Source organism: Colias philodice, chromosome 10 (assembly GCF_061535455.1).
Source record: "Colias philodice isolate Cphi_HAF_F1 chromosome 10, ilColPhil1 Martin Lab GWU primary, whole genome shotgun sequence".
Classification (NCBI taxonomy): Eukaryota; Metazoa; Arthropoda; class Insecta; order Lepidoptera; family Pieridae; genus Colias; species Colias philodice.
This window is the reverse complement of record NC_143095.1, coordinates 9,476,750-9,490,401: the sequence shown is the minus strand read 5'-3', so window position 1 is coordinate 9,490,401 and position 13,652 is coordinate 9,476,750. Positions and strand designations below refer to the sequence as shown.

The following is a 13,652-nucleotide window of genomic DNA, read 5'->3' as shown; positions in this document are numbered from 1 at the left end:
TCACTGCTCGGGTGTCGTGAAGTTATTTTAATGCCCAGCCCCCCTAGTCAAGTGGCTTTCTTTTAGCGTAGCGTTCAATAGAATAGACTACGAATGTATGAGATTGACGTAACCTGTAGATACGTTTATCTACAGCCTACGTCAATCTCATACATTCGTAGTCTATTCTATTGAACGCTACGCTAACAGAAAGCCACTTGACTAGGGGGGCTGAGCTACACAGCCGCTGAACTACGTTCGATAGTTGGCAACTTTATAACTAACCGAGAAATTGCCTAAAGCTAATAATTACTGAGTGAAAATTTGATAAACGTGTAACTAGCGACAATTGGGGCCTTGGCACGGGACGTGGATAAAATTCCTTATGTAATGCCTCGAATTTTCACCGTTCAGAAAAGCTTTGACCTGATTTTAAAGAAACCACAAATTGGAATCTTTTTGTGAATTATGGCCTTTCTGTGGAATCGGTTTCTTGTTGAAATGTGTCTAAATAACGTGAATCTATTTACAACAGATGTGTAATCCTTAATGGAAAAGAGGATTGTAATGATAGTTCATCCATAAATGTTGTAATTTAAAAGCTTTTTAAACTACTCATTGAATTATTTAATTACGTTTTATACGCTACCTTTAATAATCCTATAAAGTTTATAAAGGCCGCGTATATCAACGTCAATTAAAAGAGAAATTCTTATCTGAAAAATATGTTACCTTGAGAAGATAAAAAATGCATTAAATTGCTCTGTCCAGTGTTGAATCTAGATATCGTTAGATAAAAATGTAAAAACAAGTAGCTCGGTTAACAACATGTCTCTTTAGTATTCCAGTCAGCAAAGAAAACAAGCTATGTATAAAAAGGATTGCGTAGAATGATAATAATTGCTTCAACAACACCCTAACGGCAAGATCAAAACGCTGATATAAATTCAAAGAGAAATTGAAATGTCCCTGTTAAATTATCGACGACACTTGCTTTCAGGCCCTTTAAATTTTAATTTTCCGCTTTGATAGACCTTTTACGACGTCGTGTCGGCGGAATAGAGGGATTAAATATATGCGTAGAATTGTATGAAATAATGGATGGATAATTGGTTGTTGTTATTCTTGTTGTAGCTGATTTGACGATTTTTGATTTTGTGAAAACGTCTGATGGAAATAATTCGCTTTGATGACGATATCATAAAACAATTCTAACAAAAGAAATGATAATTCTTATTGGTCCGAAAATAGGAATCTAATGGATTACGTAAAATTAAAGTTCTTGAAAATACTTTTATCGAAGCATCAATATTTTCTGAAACCCTTGTACAAGATATTCAATGCGTTCGAGATTAGGTTACAGCCTATTCTCATACCATTATATATAGCGAGCACTTGAGGATGGTAGTGCGCAATCGATCAACGACAGCCTCTCATGTGACACCTCTGGGCTCTGACCAGACCGTAGGCGGAGCACTTATGTGATATACAATAACTGCTAACAGCGGGGGACCAATGAACATAGATATAATATATAATAGCGCACCAAATGGAGTTTGTTATTTAGATGCATGTACTGTATTTGTTTTACGACGCGATGTAAGGAATTTATGGTGTAGGAGAATATCGGTAGACTACGGTAATATTCAGATTATTAGATCCTCAAATTAAACGGCTCCGTAGGCGTTTATAGTAGCTACGAGAGCACTGTAATTATTATTCACGTTTTTAATATTGCTAATGGACTGGCACTAATGAAAATATGTTGTGACTGTATTAAAGAAATGAAATGGAGTTGAGTAGCTGGCCATTTCAATACCGTACTACCAGTTTTTATTTATATTTGTCCTTTTAAATAGGATACTTAACAAGGATTATTTTTTCAAAACGGAAACGTAAAACCTTTATATATTTTATTCACATAGACTTACAAGTGCTGAATAGGGGCTTTTTCTCAATTGCTTTTATAGTGCGCAGTGACGTCTATGTACCAAATAAAAAATGTTTTATATTACTAATTTCAACGTATATTTAATAAAACAACTGGGATTATGCTCATAAATATGCATGCATAGCATGATATCGTTGCTATTAATCTATGGCTCAAACTGTTTAGCTCTAACCAAAGTGTACTTGTTATTTGTTAAATAGCAACACTTCCAAAAGGTTTCGGTTTCAAAATACACATATTGTATCCACACCGAAGTAACTTATTTTAACTGAGGCCTCAAGTACTCTTGTAATAGTTTAAGGGGCCGCAAGGGTAGCGGAGATGTATGGAGGGTCGAGAGGAAGTGGCTTGTGCCTCGTTGGACCGTATCCGATGACTGTGGCTTCCGAATGTAGCTATCTTCATGGTGTACCGGTTTGAAGTGGAATAAGCATAATTACACTTTATTTTCCTAGCCATTGCTTTTTACATTTTAAGCTGTATTTGTAACATGTTTTGACAGGGTAACTCGTTCGTTTGAATTGGGTCGTTAAATCCAAAATGTATAATTATTTACAATTATTATACGTGTGAAGAATGTTTGTACTCTTTTCAATTCCTGCCACTTGCAAAATTACAAAGACCTACAATTACATTTAACGAAAATTAAAGCAATCCGTTTTTAAATAAGTCTTGTATTTATTTCATTCGCATAATTTCAAATTATAAACAGAGTCGCTTCTGCCTAGGTTGGAAATGTTAAGTGTACTAGGATGGCAGTATGTGCACATGAGTAGAAAGACGGAACAGAGACTAAGCTTCTTAAGAACGTGCAAAATTGTTACCTATTTTGGTAGGGTTGTCACAATAGGTTAAGACAAATTAAACAAAACTACCTACTACACCCAACCTAGGTATGTATACACTTACAATACATACATTATTACAAGTTTAGCATTTGTAAGTACAAATGCTAAACTTGTAATAATAATGAAAGGTAAAAACACACCGTGTACAATTCTCTTCTTATTAAAAAAGGACCTAATAAAATAAACGCAAGTAGGTACTTACTTGAAAAAGTAATAATCAAAATATTTACTCACCTATTAAACGCAAGTAGGTACTTACTTGAAAAAGTAAAAAATGTGTGCGTGTACTAGAGTACACACGTAAGAAGTGAAACTTCTTTATGACCTTATTTTTCAAAAAATAATTTACTATCTACAGTAATATTATAAAGAGGAAAACTTTGTTTGTTTGTTTGTTTGATTGATTGTAATGAATAGGCTCATAAACTACTGGACCGATTTTAAAAATTCTTTCACCATTCGAAAGCTACATTATCCACGAGTAATATAGGCTATATATTATCACGCTAAGACCAACAGGAGCATAGCCACGCGGGTGAAACCGCGCGGCACAGCTTGTATACAATATTACAGAAATACGTTAGTCTAACACGCTCGTCGTTTCGCTCCTTGCTACCTATTTAAATATTTACACCAGCCGCTGCTGCAACTCGCTCGCTTCGCTCGCTCGGCTCGTGCGGTAGTTCAAAAATCAAAAGTTAACCTAAGATGCTCGTCGCTTTGCTCCTCGCTACCTATTTAAATATTTACACCGGCCGCTACTGCAACTCGCTCGCTTCGCTCGCTCGGCTCGTGCGGTAGTTCAAAAGTTAACCTAAGATGCTCGTCGCTTCGCTCCTCGCTACCTATTTGAATATTTACGCCGGCCACTGCCGCGACTCGCTCGCTTCGCTCGCTCAGCTCGTGCGGTAGTTCAAAAGACCAAGGGAGACGCCAAAAAATTCGAGTTATATAGAGTTTTCAACTTATAAAGGATTTCGACTTAGGCGGATTTTGATTGGACATAAAGAGTTTGAGGTTTATTCTTATAAATATTGAATTCACAAAATCATAATTGAACACCAATCAAGCAAACACGTGTTAACGTGAGTCATAGATTTATTATCGTATACTCCTAAAATGTTTTCTAAGAAACAATACTGTACTTACATTGTCGGCAAGTTCTTAAAGGCGGTAACTTATTTTTGTTCGAACAATAGAGGTAATAAATATAAATTCCTAATGTCGAAATCTCGAAACAGTCAGAAATTAATGACGCACATAGTATATACATATTATGACAGAGGTTAAGCTTAAATAACTTGAAAAATAAATAACATGATCTCGCCCACGTGTTGGTGTTTTAAAAAATTCAATCAAAAACTGAGGTTAACTTTAAATACAATTTTAGAAAAATAAATACCACAATCAACATTCAAGTATTAGAAAAAATTGATACCATAATTCCACCCACGTGTTAGTGTATTGAAAAATACAATCAAAAAGTGAGGTTAATCATAAATAACTTAGAAAAATAAATACCATTATTACACCTAAGTATTAGAAAAATAGATGTAATTACTTATTTACTTTTTTTAGAAATTCACTGGAATTAGAATTAAAACAAACCCTTTGATTTTGCTGATCACTTTAATATAACATGTATAATGTATAGTCACGAGTACGGCGTAACGCAAAAATGTCACGAGTACGGCGTAACGCAAAAATGTCACGCGCGCGGCGTAACGCAAAAATGTTACACAAAATTTTTGTCCACCCCCGATAAAGAAGTTTCACTTCAATAATCAAAATATTTACTCACCTATTGTACAATAGGTGAGTAAATATTTTGATTATTACTTTTTCAAGTAAGTACCTACTTGCGTTTATTTTATTAGGTCCTTTTTTAATAAGAAGAGAATTGTACACGGTGTGTTTTTACCTTTCATTATTATTACAAGTTTAGCATTTGTACTTACAAATGCTAAACTTGTAATAATGTATGTATTAAAACCAAAAATATATCATATTTCAACTATCTCAAGGAGTACTCCTTGAGATAGTTGAAGTATGATATATTTTTGGTTTTTCTACTATTATTCATACACACAGTACAATAAACAACCATTTTTGACAATGAAATATTACGTTTTATATTAAAATATTCAAACTTGCAAGTTGCAACTAATAAAACAAACAACGTGCGTCGTATCAACCCTGAGACTGTCCTCTGCCTGTGCAAGCGCAAACCGGTTTTTTCCAGAATCGCTGCGTACGCGACAAGCGGCCAGAGTCACACACACATGGCCCCGCGTACTTGTAGTAGTGCAATCGATTCTCGCGTTTGTTTGAAGCTTAGTCTCTGTTCCGTCTTTCTACTCATGTGGTATGTGCCAGAAGCAATCTCGGCGGGCGGTAATTAAGTGTGAGTGCGGACACCCGCTGCACTCCTAGTCGAATAAATCTCGCTCCTTCAGATTTACTGTTATGGCTCTGCTAACTTCCCAGCCTTTCTTCCATATAGTGGTGTTACGAGAAACGTGTCGCTATCGGGGATTAAACATTATTTTATCGTTTAGACCTATATTAAATTAGTCTCCATGGAATGTAGTCGATAGTGTTGTATTTGAAAAACCGGTTATAAACAAATATGACGAACGAAGATTTTTCTCGGTGTCAATAAAGTATATTTAACTTTAACATTAGCTTCTGTGAACTTAATAAACATTCTAAGATATTTAAACATTATTCACCATCTTCTGACATGAAAGTCTTTGCACTTTAATTTATACATATTAATTCGCCAAGTCCGGTGTAATCTTATGAGCAACTTACTTTAGAAGGAAATTATTCATTCATCTATTTTATTTAAATGCCTATATTTGTGTGACTGGTTTTAAGAGACTTGTGAAACTTATCCATATTAAGAAAAAAATAATGTGTTCTTGGAAAGCGCATCACTTAAGAATTGCGAGATGATGTGGGCATTTGTTTATTTTAGACCGAGTTAAATATTTCTAAGGACAACTTGAATAAAATCTAAAAAAGGGGTACACTTGGGCACATGGTTTCACATATTTTAACGAAGCAAATTGTCTTGATCAGGTTACAAATAGGCAAACAAATCTACCTCAGTAAAATCAAGTCTAAATTTGCTCTTCCTCCTAGTGTAGTTACACTGCAGCATGTTGCAATTACCCCAACTGTGTCATAACGCAAAAAGGTTTTGTATGTTAGCAATCATTATTGTGCCCATTTCATATTTAAATTTGCATCAACGAGAAAATGTATTTTACAGTAAAGCGGGTTCAAATGTTATTGTTTAAACGCACAGCGTGACTTTATAATGCAGAAATAGACGTGCGCTCATTGCTTTGTTTGCCTCATTGTAATTTTACAAAACTAGTGATTATTACGCGATACATGAAAAGATTGAAAATGGACTATTCTACACAGATAATTAATATTTTCATATATTTTTTTTCATATTAAAATGTATCTCATTTTTTCGTCGTCCCCTTGAGCGAGAATTAATCTTGCATAGTGTTCGAAATGTGTCACTCGCTTCACGCTTCGTCAGATTTTCTCGTGAAATGTTCTGGCGAAAAATTTGCGAACTGCTGCCCACTGCATGGTAACATCGCTGTGGTCGCCGCTATCAATCAATGTGACGTCGAACCTGGGTCCTCTAATAAACTTAATAAATCATCCTGTATAACAGACGATACATAATTCGACACGTCCCCGTTTTTCGGCGTGTTTTGGTAGTTCAGGTTCGTGTTGCTTGTGATTTTTAGAAAGACCTGTTTGGTGGTGGGATTTATGTACTACTTATTATTTGATTATACTAAAATGGAACACAAATCTGCAACGAATAATATGTACTGTTTTTGTTGTTTTTCCTTACTCGCTTCCTTATCATAATATTATGGTATTTACTCTTTATATCCGCGATATTCTATGTATCTTCGATTCTCATACCAGAGTATCTCTTAAGCTTTCATGATATTTCAGTATTGGTTACTATTGTTAAGGATTAAAACATCTATAAGTTTGAAACTTGACTCAAAATCCCTTAAAAATGTAACACTGCATACCATCATAGCGCGTCGTACAAAATCCGTCTCTTTAGCAACCGAAATTGATTACGACCGGTCAGCAGATTTATCTTCGTCATAAATTTTCAAAGTTCCCTTATCACTTGCTCACAATCGCTGACTCGAGCGCGTGAGATGACACTCCAGTAATTAATAGCGCTCTATTATTTCCATCTTCGGACTTTTTAATTGTATCAAATTATAAGCTTTTTTGTGACACAGTTTTAGGTTAAATGATTGATTTATGGTTCACATTTTTCGTAGAGCAATAACACAAGTCTTATTATTTACTTGTGTTATTGCTCTATAGGCGAATCAAGTAACAGTTATCTGGACGATTTTTTTTACATAGAAGAGTGATTTTGTTTTCTTATTGTGTCATTAGTTAGTTTTTCGATACATAACCAGTAGGTATTAGAAAATACCAAACATTTTATTTGTTAATCGCGAAAACGCCCCTTCAAATTGACTGTAAACGCCCTAAAATTATTTTTATTTGATTTATATTTCAATAGGTCTGCGACAATTACTCTGTTAATTCAAATAGGTAATGTCTAATAAGCCCTCCCGCTGCGCAATTAAAAACTAATTTTACGCAGACATGAATGTCCACTCGCGATTCTATTGTACACGCTGAAGGAAAACAATTGTTATTTAAACGTAGGGTTTTTTTTTATATTATTATCTTTAGTAATTATTATTTTATTAAATAATCATATCTCTATATGAGGTACCTAGTTCGAGCGAATTGAGGGATTGTTTTGTGAATACCGCCTACGATTTCAGAAATCAGAGTTTATTTAAGTAATTATGATAAATATGTTTAGTAGGCACGGTAACAGAAAACATTCTTATCGATTGTTTAAAAAACAACTTTTTAATTATATAGAACAATTTAGCGAAATTCATAAGAAATTGATATTGTTATCATGGCACTCGTTAGGTATGGGAAATCCCAAACTAGATAATATATTTGTATTCATATCTACTTTTGGTATAATTTCACAGTGAATAAAAGAGGTATCCTTCATCCTACTAATATTATTAATGCGACAGTTTGTGAGGGTGGATGGATGTTTGTGAGGTACTCTTTCACGCAAATACGAGTGAACCGATTATAAAGAAATTTGGTATGTAAACTCAAAACTCAAACTCAAACATTTATTTATTCAATTAGACTTCTTCTAGAAGCACTTTTGAAACGTCATTAAGTACATATTTTTAACATTTACCACCGATTCGGAAAGCAGTATCTACGGAGAAGAATCGGCAAGAAACTCCATAGTTGCTCTTTTTAATCATGTCAGATTTACAATTTTACAAATTACATATGTAATATCATAATATATTATAGACTAGAGTAGATAATTTTTGAAACAAAAAAAAAATCGCAGTCGGATGAAACCCACTAAAAAAGGTACTGAAGACCCAGAATAAGTCAAAAGCTACTTTTTATCCCGGAAATCTAACAGGGACGGGAACAATGCGGGTATTTCTTTCAAAACGCAGGCGAAGCCGCGGGCGGAAATCTAGTATATATAACTAACTATACTACATAGTTATACTAAGATTCGTATATAAACTTGTGGTAAGGAGCGTGCTCTAATCACCACTAGTTCATAAGATAACCTTTAACCAATTTATGACAATATGTATGTCACTTTCGTAACAATTGACACACTAAACGTAAATTGCTTAATGCTAAAATTTAATTGGAGCAACGTTTAAGTGGATATTTTATTTTAATATGCAGAATTCAGAGAGTAATATACAATGTTGATTTTATTTGATTAGATAAGCTAAGCATTTATTTTTTGGATAGGTTTTACGTGTCGCGTAGGTACAAAGATTAAATCTAAATCCTTTATAGTAGGTAAATGTAAATAATTTTATACTGGCACAAGGTACATATAGATTTATAAAATCCTTATCTATATATTCGAATGAATTTTATCTATATTATTTGTGAAACCAAAATAATCAGATTAATTGATCATGGCCGCAGTTTTATTAAACAACAATGAATACAATGATATAAGTAGACATTTTTAAACAGCTAGAATGTAGTAAACAATGCGACGTTCAATTTGTTTATTGAACTAAAAATGTCTCCCTATTCGCAAACCATTGTTCTACATCTCGATGTTTATAAACGATCATTCACACATCGAGGTAGTATAGTATAAAGCGCAGCAGAAGCCAGAGTATCTATTTAGTTATCTGTATATTTATTATCTGTGACAGTAATTTGCCAGCGCGCGCAGATTCATAATCTTCCTCTACTGGGGTCACGTTTATCGCGAACGTTATCGACGCGTGATTATTGAATGGATCTTTGTTTTTACAATTAACTGTTAGATTACGCGTACGAATATCAGAAACGGCGTGGATTCGATCGCGGTAACACGCGTCGAGCGGTCGATAATCCGCTGGAATTTCAATTATTTGTATTTTGTTTGAATTGTTCAAGGACAATACAGTAAATTTGTGGAGGTGGCGGCTAAAAAATTCTACGATAAATAATAGTTTTATCAATGGAACGAAGATAACTCAAATTAAGTTGTGTTTTGTATCAAAACGTGATTCGATATTGTTTATTTAAATTTTAAATCATATTGCATTTATTGAAAATAAGGTTGTGTAATAGTGAAAAATGCGTAAGTTACGAGTACTAGCTATCGTTGGGGGTACGTTTATAGTGACGATGTGTGTAATGCTGGCTATGACGAAACTGGATAATAATGAAACCTTGGAAAGGTCCACACGCGATGTCCTTGTGGATACGGAAATTTGGGTCCGGACTAACACTAGTGTGCAGGACAAACGGCTGAAAGTGCTTGAGGTATTACTATGGAAATAATTAATATAAGTAGATATTGAATAGCCTTTTGTTTAATTTAATACAATGTTTGGTGTTGATAACAAAAGTAAAATGAAATGGTTTGAGTTCGTTTATGTGTGATGCCGGTCACTCACATACGAACGAATACGCAAACTCTCAAGTGTAGGACGTGACTGCAAATGTTTTTTCCTTGCATGAGCGCAAACATTCGTACATTGTATTCACGTTTGCACGCAGCACGCAACGTCACGCAAGTGAGTGACCCAGGTTAGAATATAGCTACACCGGTAGGTAATGAAAATATTGCATAAAAATGTGTTGCGTAATTTTAGGTAATTGAAAGACATAAACCAATTATTATTTCTAGTGTTTTATTTTTATTTCTAAACGATAAAAGGAATAAAAATCAAACGACTAAGTTCTTTTTACAAGCAGAGACCGGCGTGTATTGAATTTCGTCGACGGTTTCTATAAAGTAAAAGCTGGAAAAATCGCCACCTTTTCCAGTCGGCCGTAAAGTTTGCAGGGCCTAATAATAATGAATGGCTTCGAGAGAAGTACGATATCCTTTCATTAGTGTGGCCTCCGTTCCGAGCCGAGATTAAAACTTACGCTTCGAGCGACTTGCGCCTCTTATGTAGGGACGAGCTTTTCATGCTTTTAAATTGTGATTTTTTGTGAAAAGTGCCTCCGCGTTGCGAAGGTTTTATCAAGATGATACAAGAAACGCCGATTACTGGCTAACCTCTGTTTATAAAGGTTCTACGTTTTCTATATTATGTGAGGCTGCTTTAAAGTGTAATTCTAGTAGTAGGTATTTTATATTAAACATATTAAATATGAAATGGCAAGCAACCCAGATTCCCAAGCCGTTAATACATCAATGAGTATAAAAATCCCTGAAGCAAATTAACTCATCCACAGATGAACCAAATTGAGTTTTATTATTAGAAAATGGAGTCATTCGTGACGGCTTTTACCCAGATGTAAAGTTTGTAATAGTCATCAAAATATTTCAGTTCTGATTCTAATCATCATTCAATCTTGTAACTTGTGCCAGGATATACACCATTTTAATGGCTATAATCATAGTTATAGCCATTGTAACTCTATATGCGTAGCAATAAAAATAGCTTTCAACATCATCTATCTTAAATGTCCCTGAGTTTAGTATCAGTATAATTTTCTATACAGCATTTGAGAGGTATTTGAAATGAAAAATACGTTATTCAAATTTCCGTTACATAAATATTTTTAGCACATTCTTGTCAGACATTATACGTATAGCTATCGTCACCTCAAGATATTAATTCGGCACTGAAATTGCCTTTGACGGATCAGCGAAGTGGAATTTATGGAAATATTTGCAGTGTTGTTAAAATATCGTTCGAATACCGCTTTAAATGTGCCCTACATTATTGGCCACCAGCCTCCTCACAACGCTTTACTTCACTTACATCGCCGTGTGTTTGCGGATTTAAAGTTATTTTTCATTCACAAAAGATAGAGCCGGAGCGCGGTTAATTAACCTATAAAATATTGGATGCCGACCGCAATCTGTGGTTTTATGAATTACACTCGCGAAGTTATCGAAGATAATTGCCAAGTATTTCACAGCGAATACCGCGTTTATTTATCGGATGGCTGTTATCGTATACGCAAACTATCTACTGCGAATTCTAGGTATTGGGAATAAAGAAATTGTGGTGTTAATTAAAACTAAACGTGACTTTGTAATAAAATGTTTACAAATTCCTAGAAGTTGTCTAATTTTGGCGTTCGGGAATCGAGATAACATCCGTCCCATATTATTCCAGTTAATTCGTTTTCGATTTGTAGGTATCTAATTTACACGCTGCAATAGTAAAGAAACAAACAAGTCGAATAGTGTAGTTCGTTGGATTTGTTTCAACTTAGATTCTGATATTAACTGTTAACATTTTGAAAAACTAATTTAAATAAAAATGTCCAGCAGGGCGCGAGCAGCAAGATCATTTTTAAATTTTGCTTTATATGCAGTATCAATTTATATTAACTTATAACATTTGCCCCCAGATGATGCGTCACGCGTGGAACAACTACAAGCTGTACGCGTGGGGCAAGAACGAGCTGAAGCCGATATCGAAGCGGGCGCACCTGACGAGCGTCTTCGGCGGTGGAGACCTCGGCGCTACCATAGTGGACGGCATGGACACGCTGTACGTCATGGGCCTGATGGATGAGTTCAGAGAGGGCAGGGAGTGGATCGCTGAACACTTTCATATTAACGAAATCGTGAGTGGCTTTTTTTTCTTGGGTGATTGTGGTGAAGTAGGTATTATAGGTAGGTACATCGTTTATTGACCTTGAAGGAAGGAACCTTTTTTTTTTTTCAAATTCACAATATTTTGGGATCGCAGGCATCTTGAAGATCCTCGAGGACTCCTGCTGAAACTAGTGTCAGGATCAGTCCTGCAATCAAATCAATATACAATTTTACTTACAATTGACTTACAATTTTTTGATTAAATATATATTTTACTAGTAGTCCGCCCCGGCTTCGCCCGTGGTACCTACATGTTTAAACTATCCTATCTCTCAAGTTGGATCGAACTGCACATGGTGTGCGAATTTTATTATAATCGGTTAAGTGGTTCGGTAGGAGTCCATTGAGGACAAACATTGTGAGTTATGACACGAGATTTATATAATATATTAAGATGGCAAATGGAATCATTTAAGTTTTGACTGTTGAGCAATGTTTAATTAATACTTTAAATCTCAAAAACGTTCGATACCTACTCGTTAAGATAGAAATGTAAGGTGTGAAAAGGAATCTTTCCTCAGAATGCAATAAAACATAGGAATCTAACAGATCTCACTAACGGATATGGAAAATTGCTTTTTAATAGTATACCTTCTCTAGATTACGTTATGCGACGATAAAAAATCTATTTATACTTATATTAACACTACCTATAATATTTCTTGAAAGGAAACAGTAGATTTAGAAAGTGTCGCGTTTTGTGTATTTAAGCAGAACTGTTTACTAATTGTACAGTTAGGGGCAATAAACTTTACCCACTTTTTGATGCAATCTTGAGGAAAAATGGGTACATAAGGATATTTTAGAAGTTGTAGGTAATATACGAACAAAATATTTTCATATATATCTATAGCTATATGTACAATTTAGAATTATGCTAATGCATATCAATTTATTGAATTGAAAAATGTCAATGTGGAATGTATAATTAGATTTGGTTAGTCTGAGTCTACTGTCTAGTCGTATTTGTCTACAATATTAAGTCATATTTTATTCTTATAATACAGATACTATGAAGATAACATATTTCATAAGGGTATACCTATCGTGAATAAAACGAAGTAGATATGTATATGCATTCGCATTGGATAATATCGATATTTAACGAACCCATAAGTAAATATTAGGTACTTACCTACCATAAATAGAATAATCTAAAATTCTTCGCACAAAATGCATTTATAGTACCTACCTAGGCATAGAATTAGAAAGACTAATATATCGCGCGGCGAAAAAGTTCTGCATAATTTATTTATAGTTAGCTGTTGCTAGCGACATACCAACTGAAACGGCATATCATCAATTAGTTAAAACTAACAAATTCAAAGCCTTGAAAGCGATTTTGTATCATTGTCTTAAGCTGATTATTTAGACAAAGTATAATAGATCTATCACTACATTGTATAAAACAAAGTCGCTTTCTCTGTCCCTATGTCCCTTTGTACGCTTAAATCTTTGAAACTACGCAACGGACTTTAGATGCGGTTTTTTTTAATAGATAGAGTGATTCAAGAGGAAGGTTTATATGTATAATAACATCCATTAAATAGTGAAGAAGTACTTTTATTTTTGAGGTTTCTAATGTGATGTCGTAAAAAATTACATTTTTTCCGCTTACATTGCAAACGCAGGCGAGTTTTACGAGTTTTAT

General features: G+C 34.4%; 1 protein-coding gene across 1 annotated transcript in view; it reads left to right on the top strand.

The window, feature by feature from the left end:
- Positions 1–13,652, top strand: part of alpha-Man-Ia (alpha-Mannosidase class I a) — a 79,245-nt gene that overhangs the window by 50,714 nt on the left and 14,879 nt on the right. Inside the window, exon 2 of the mRNA XM_089700188.1 lies at positions 11,752–11,970. Within this exon, the coding sequence (XP_089556314.1) occupies positions 11,752–11,970 (219 nt within the window). The remainder of the gene's footprint in view (positions 1–11,751; positions 11,971–13,652) is intronic.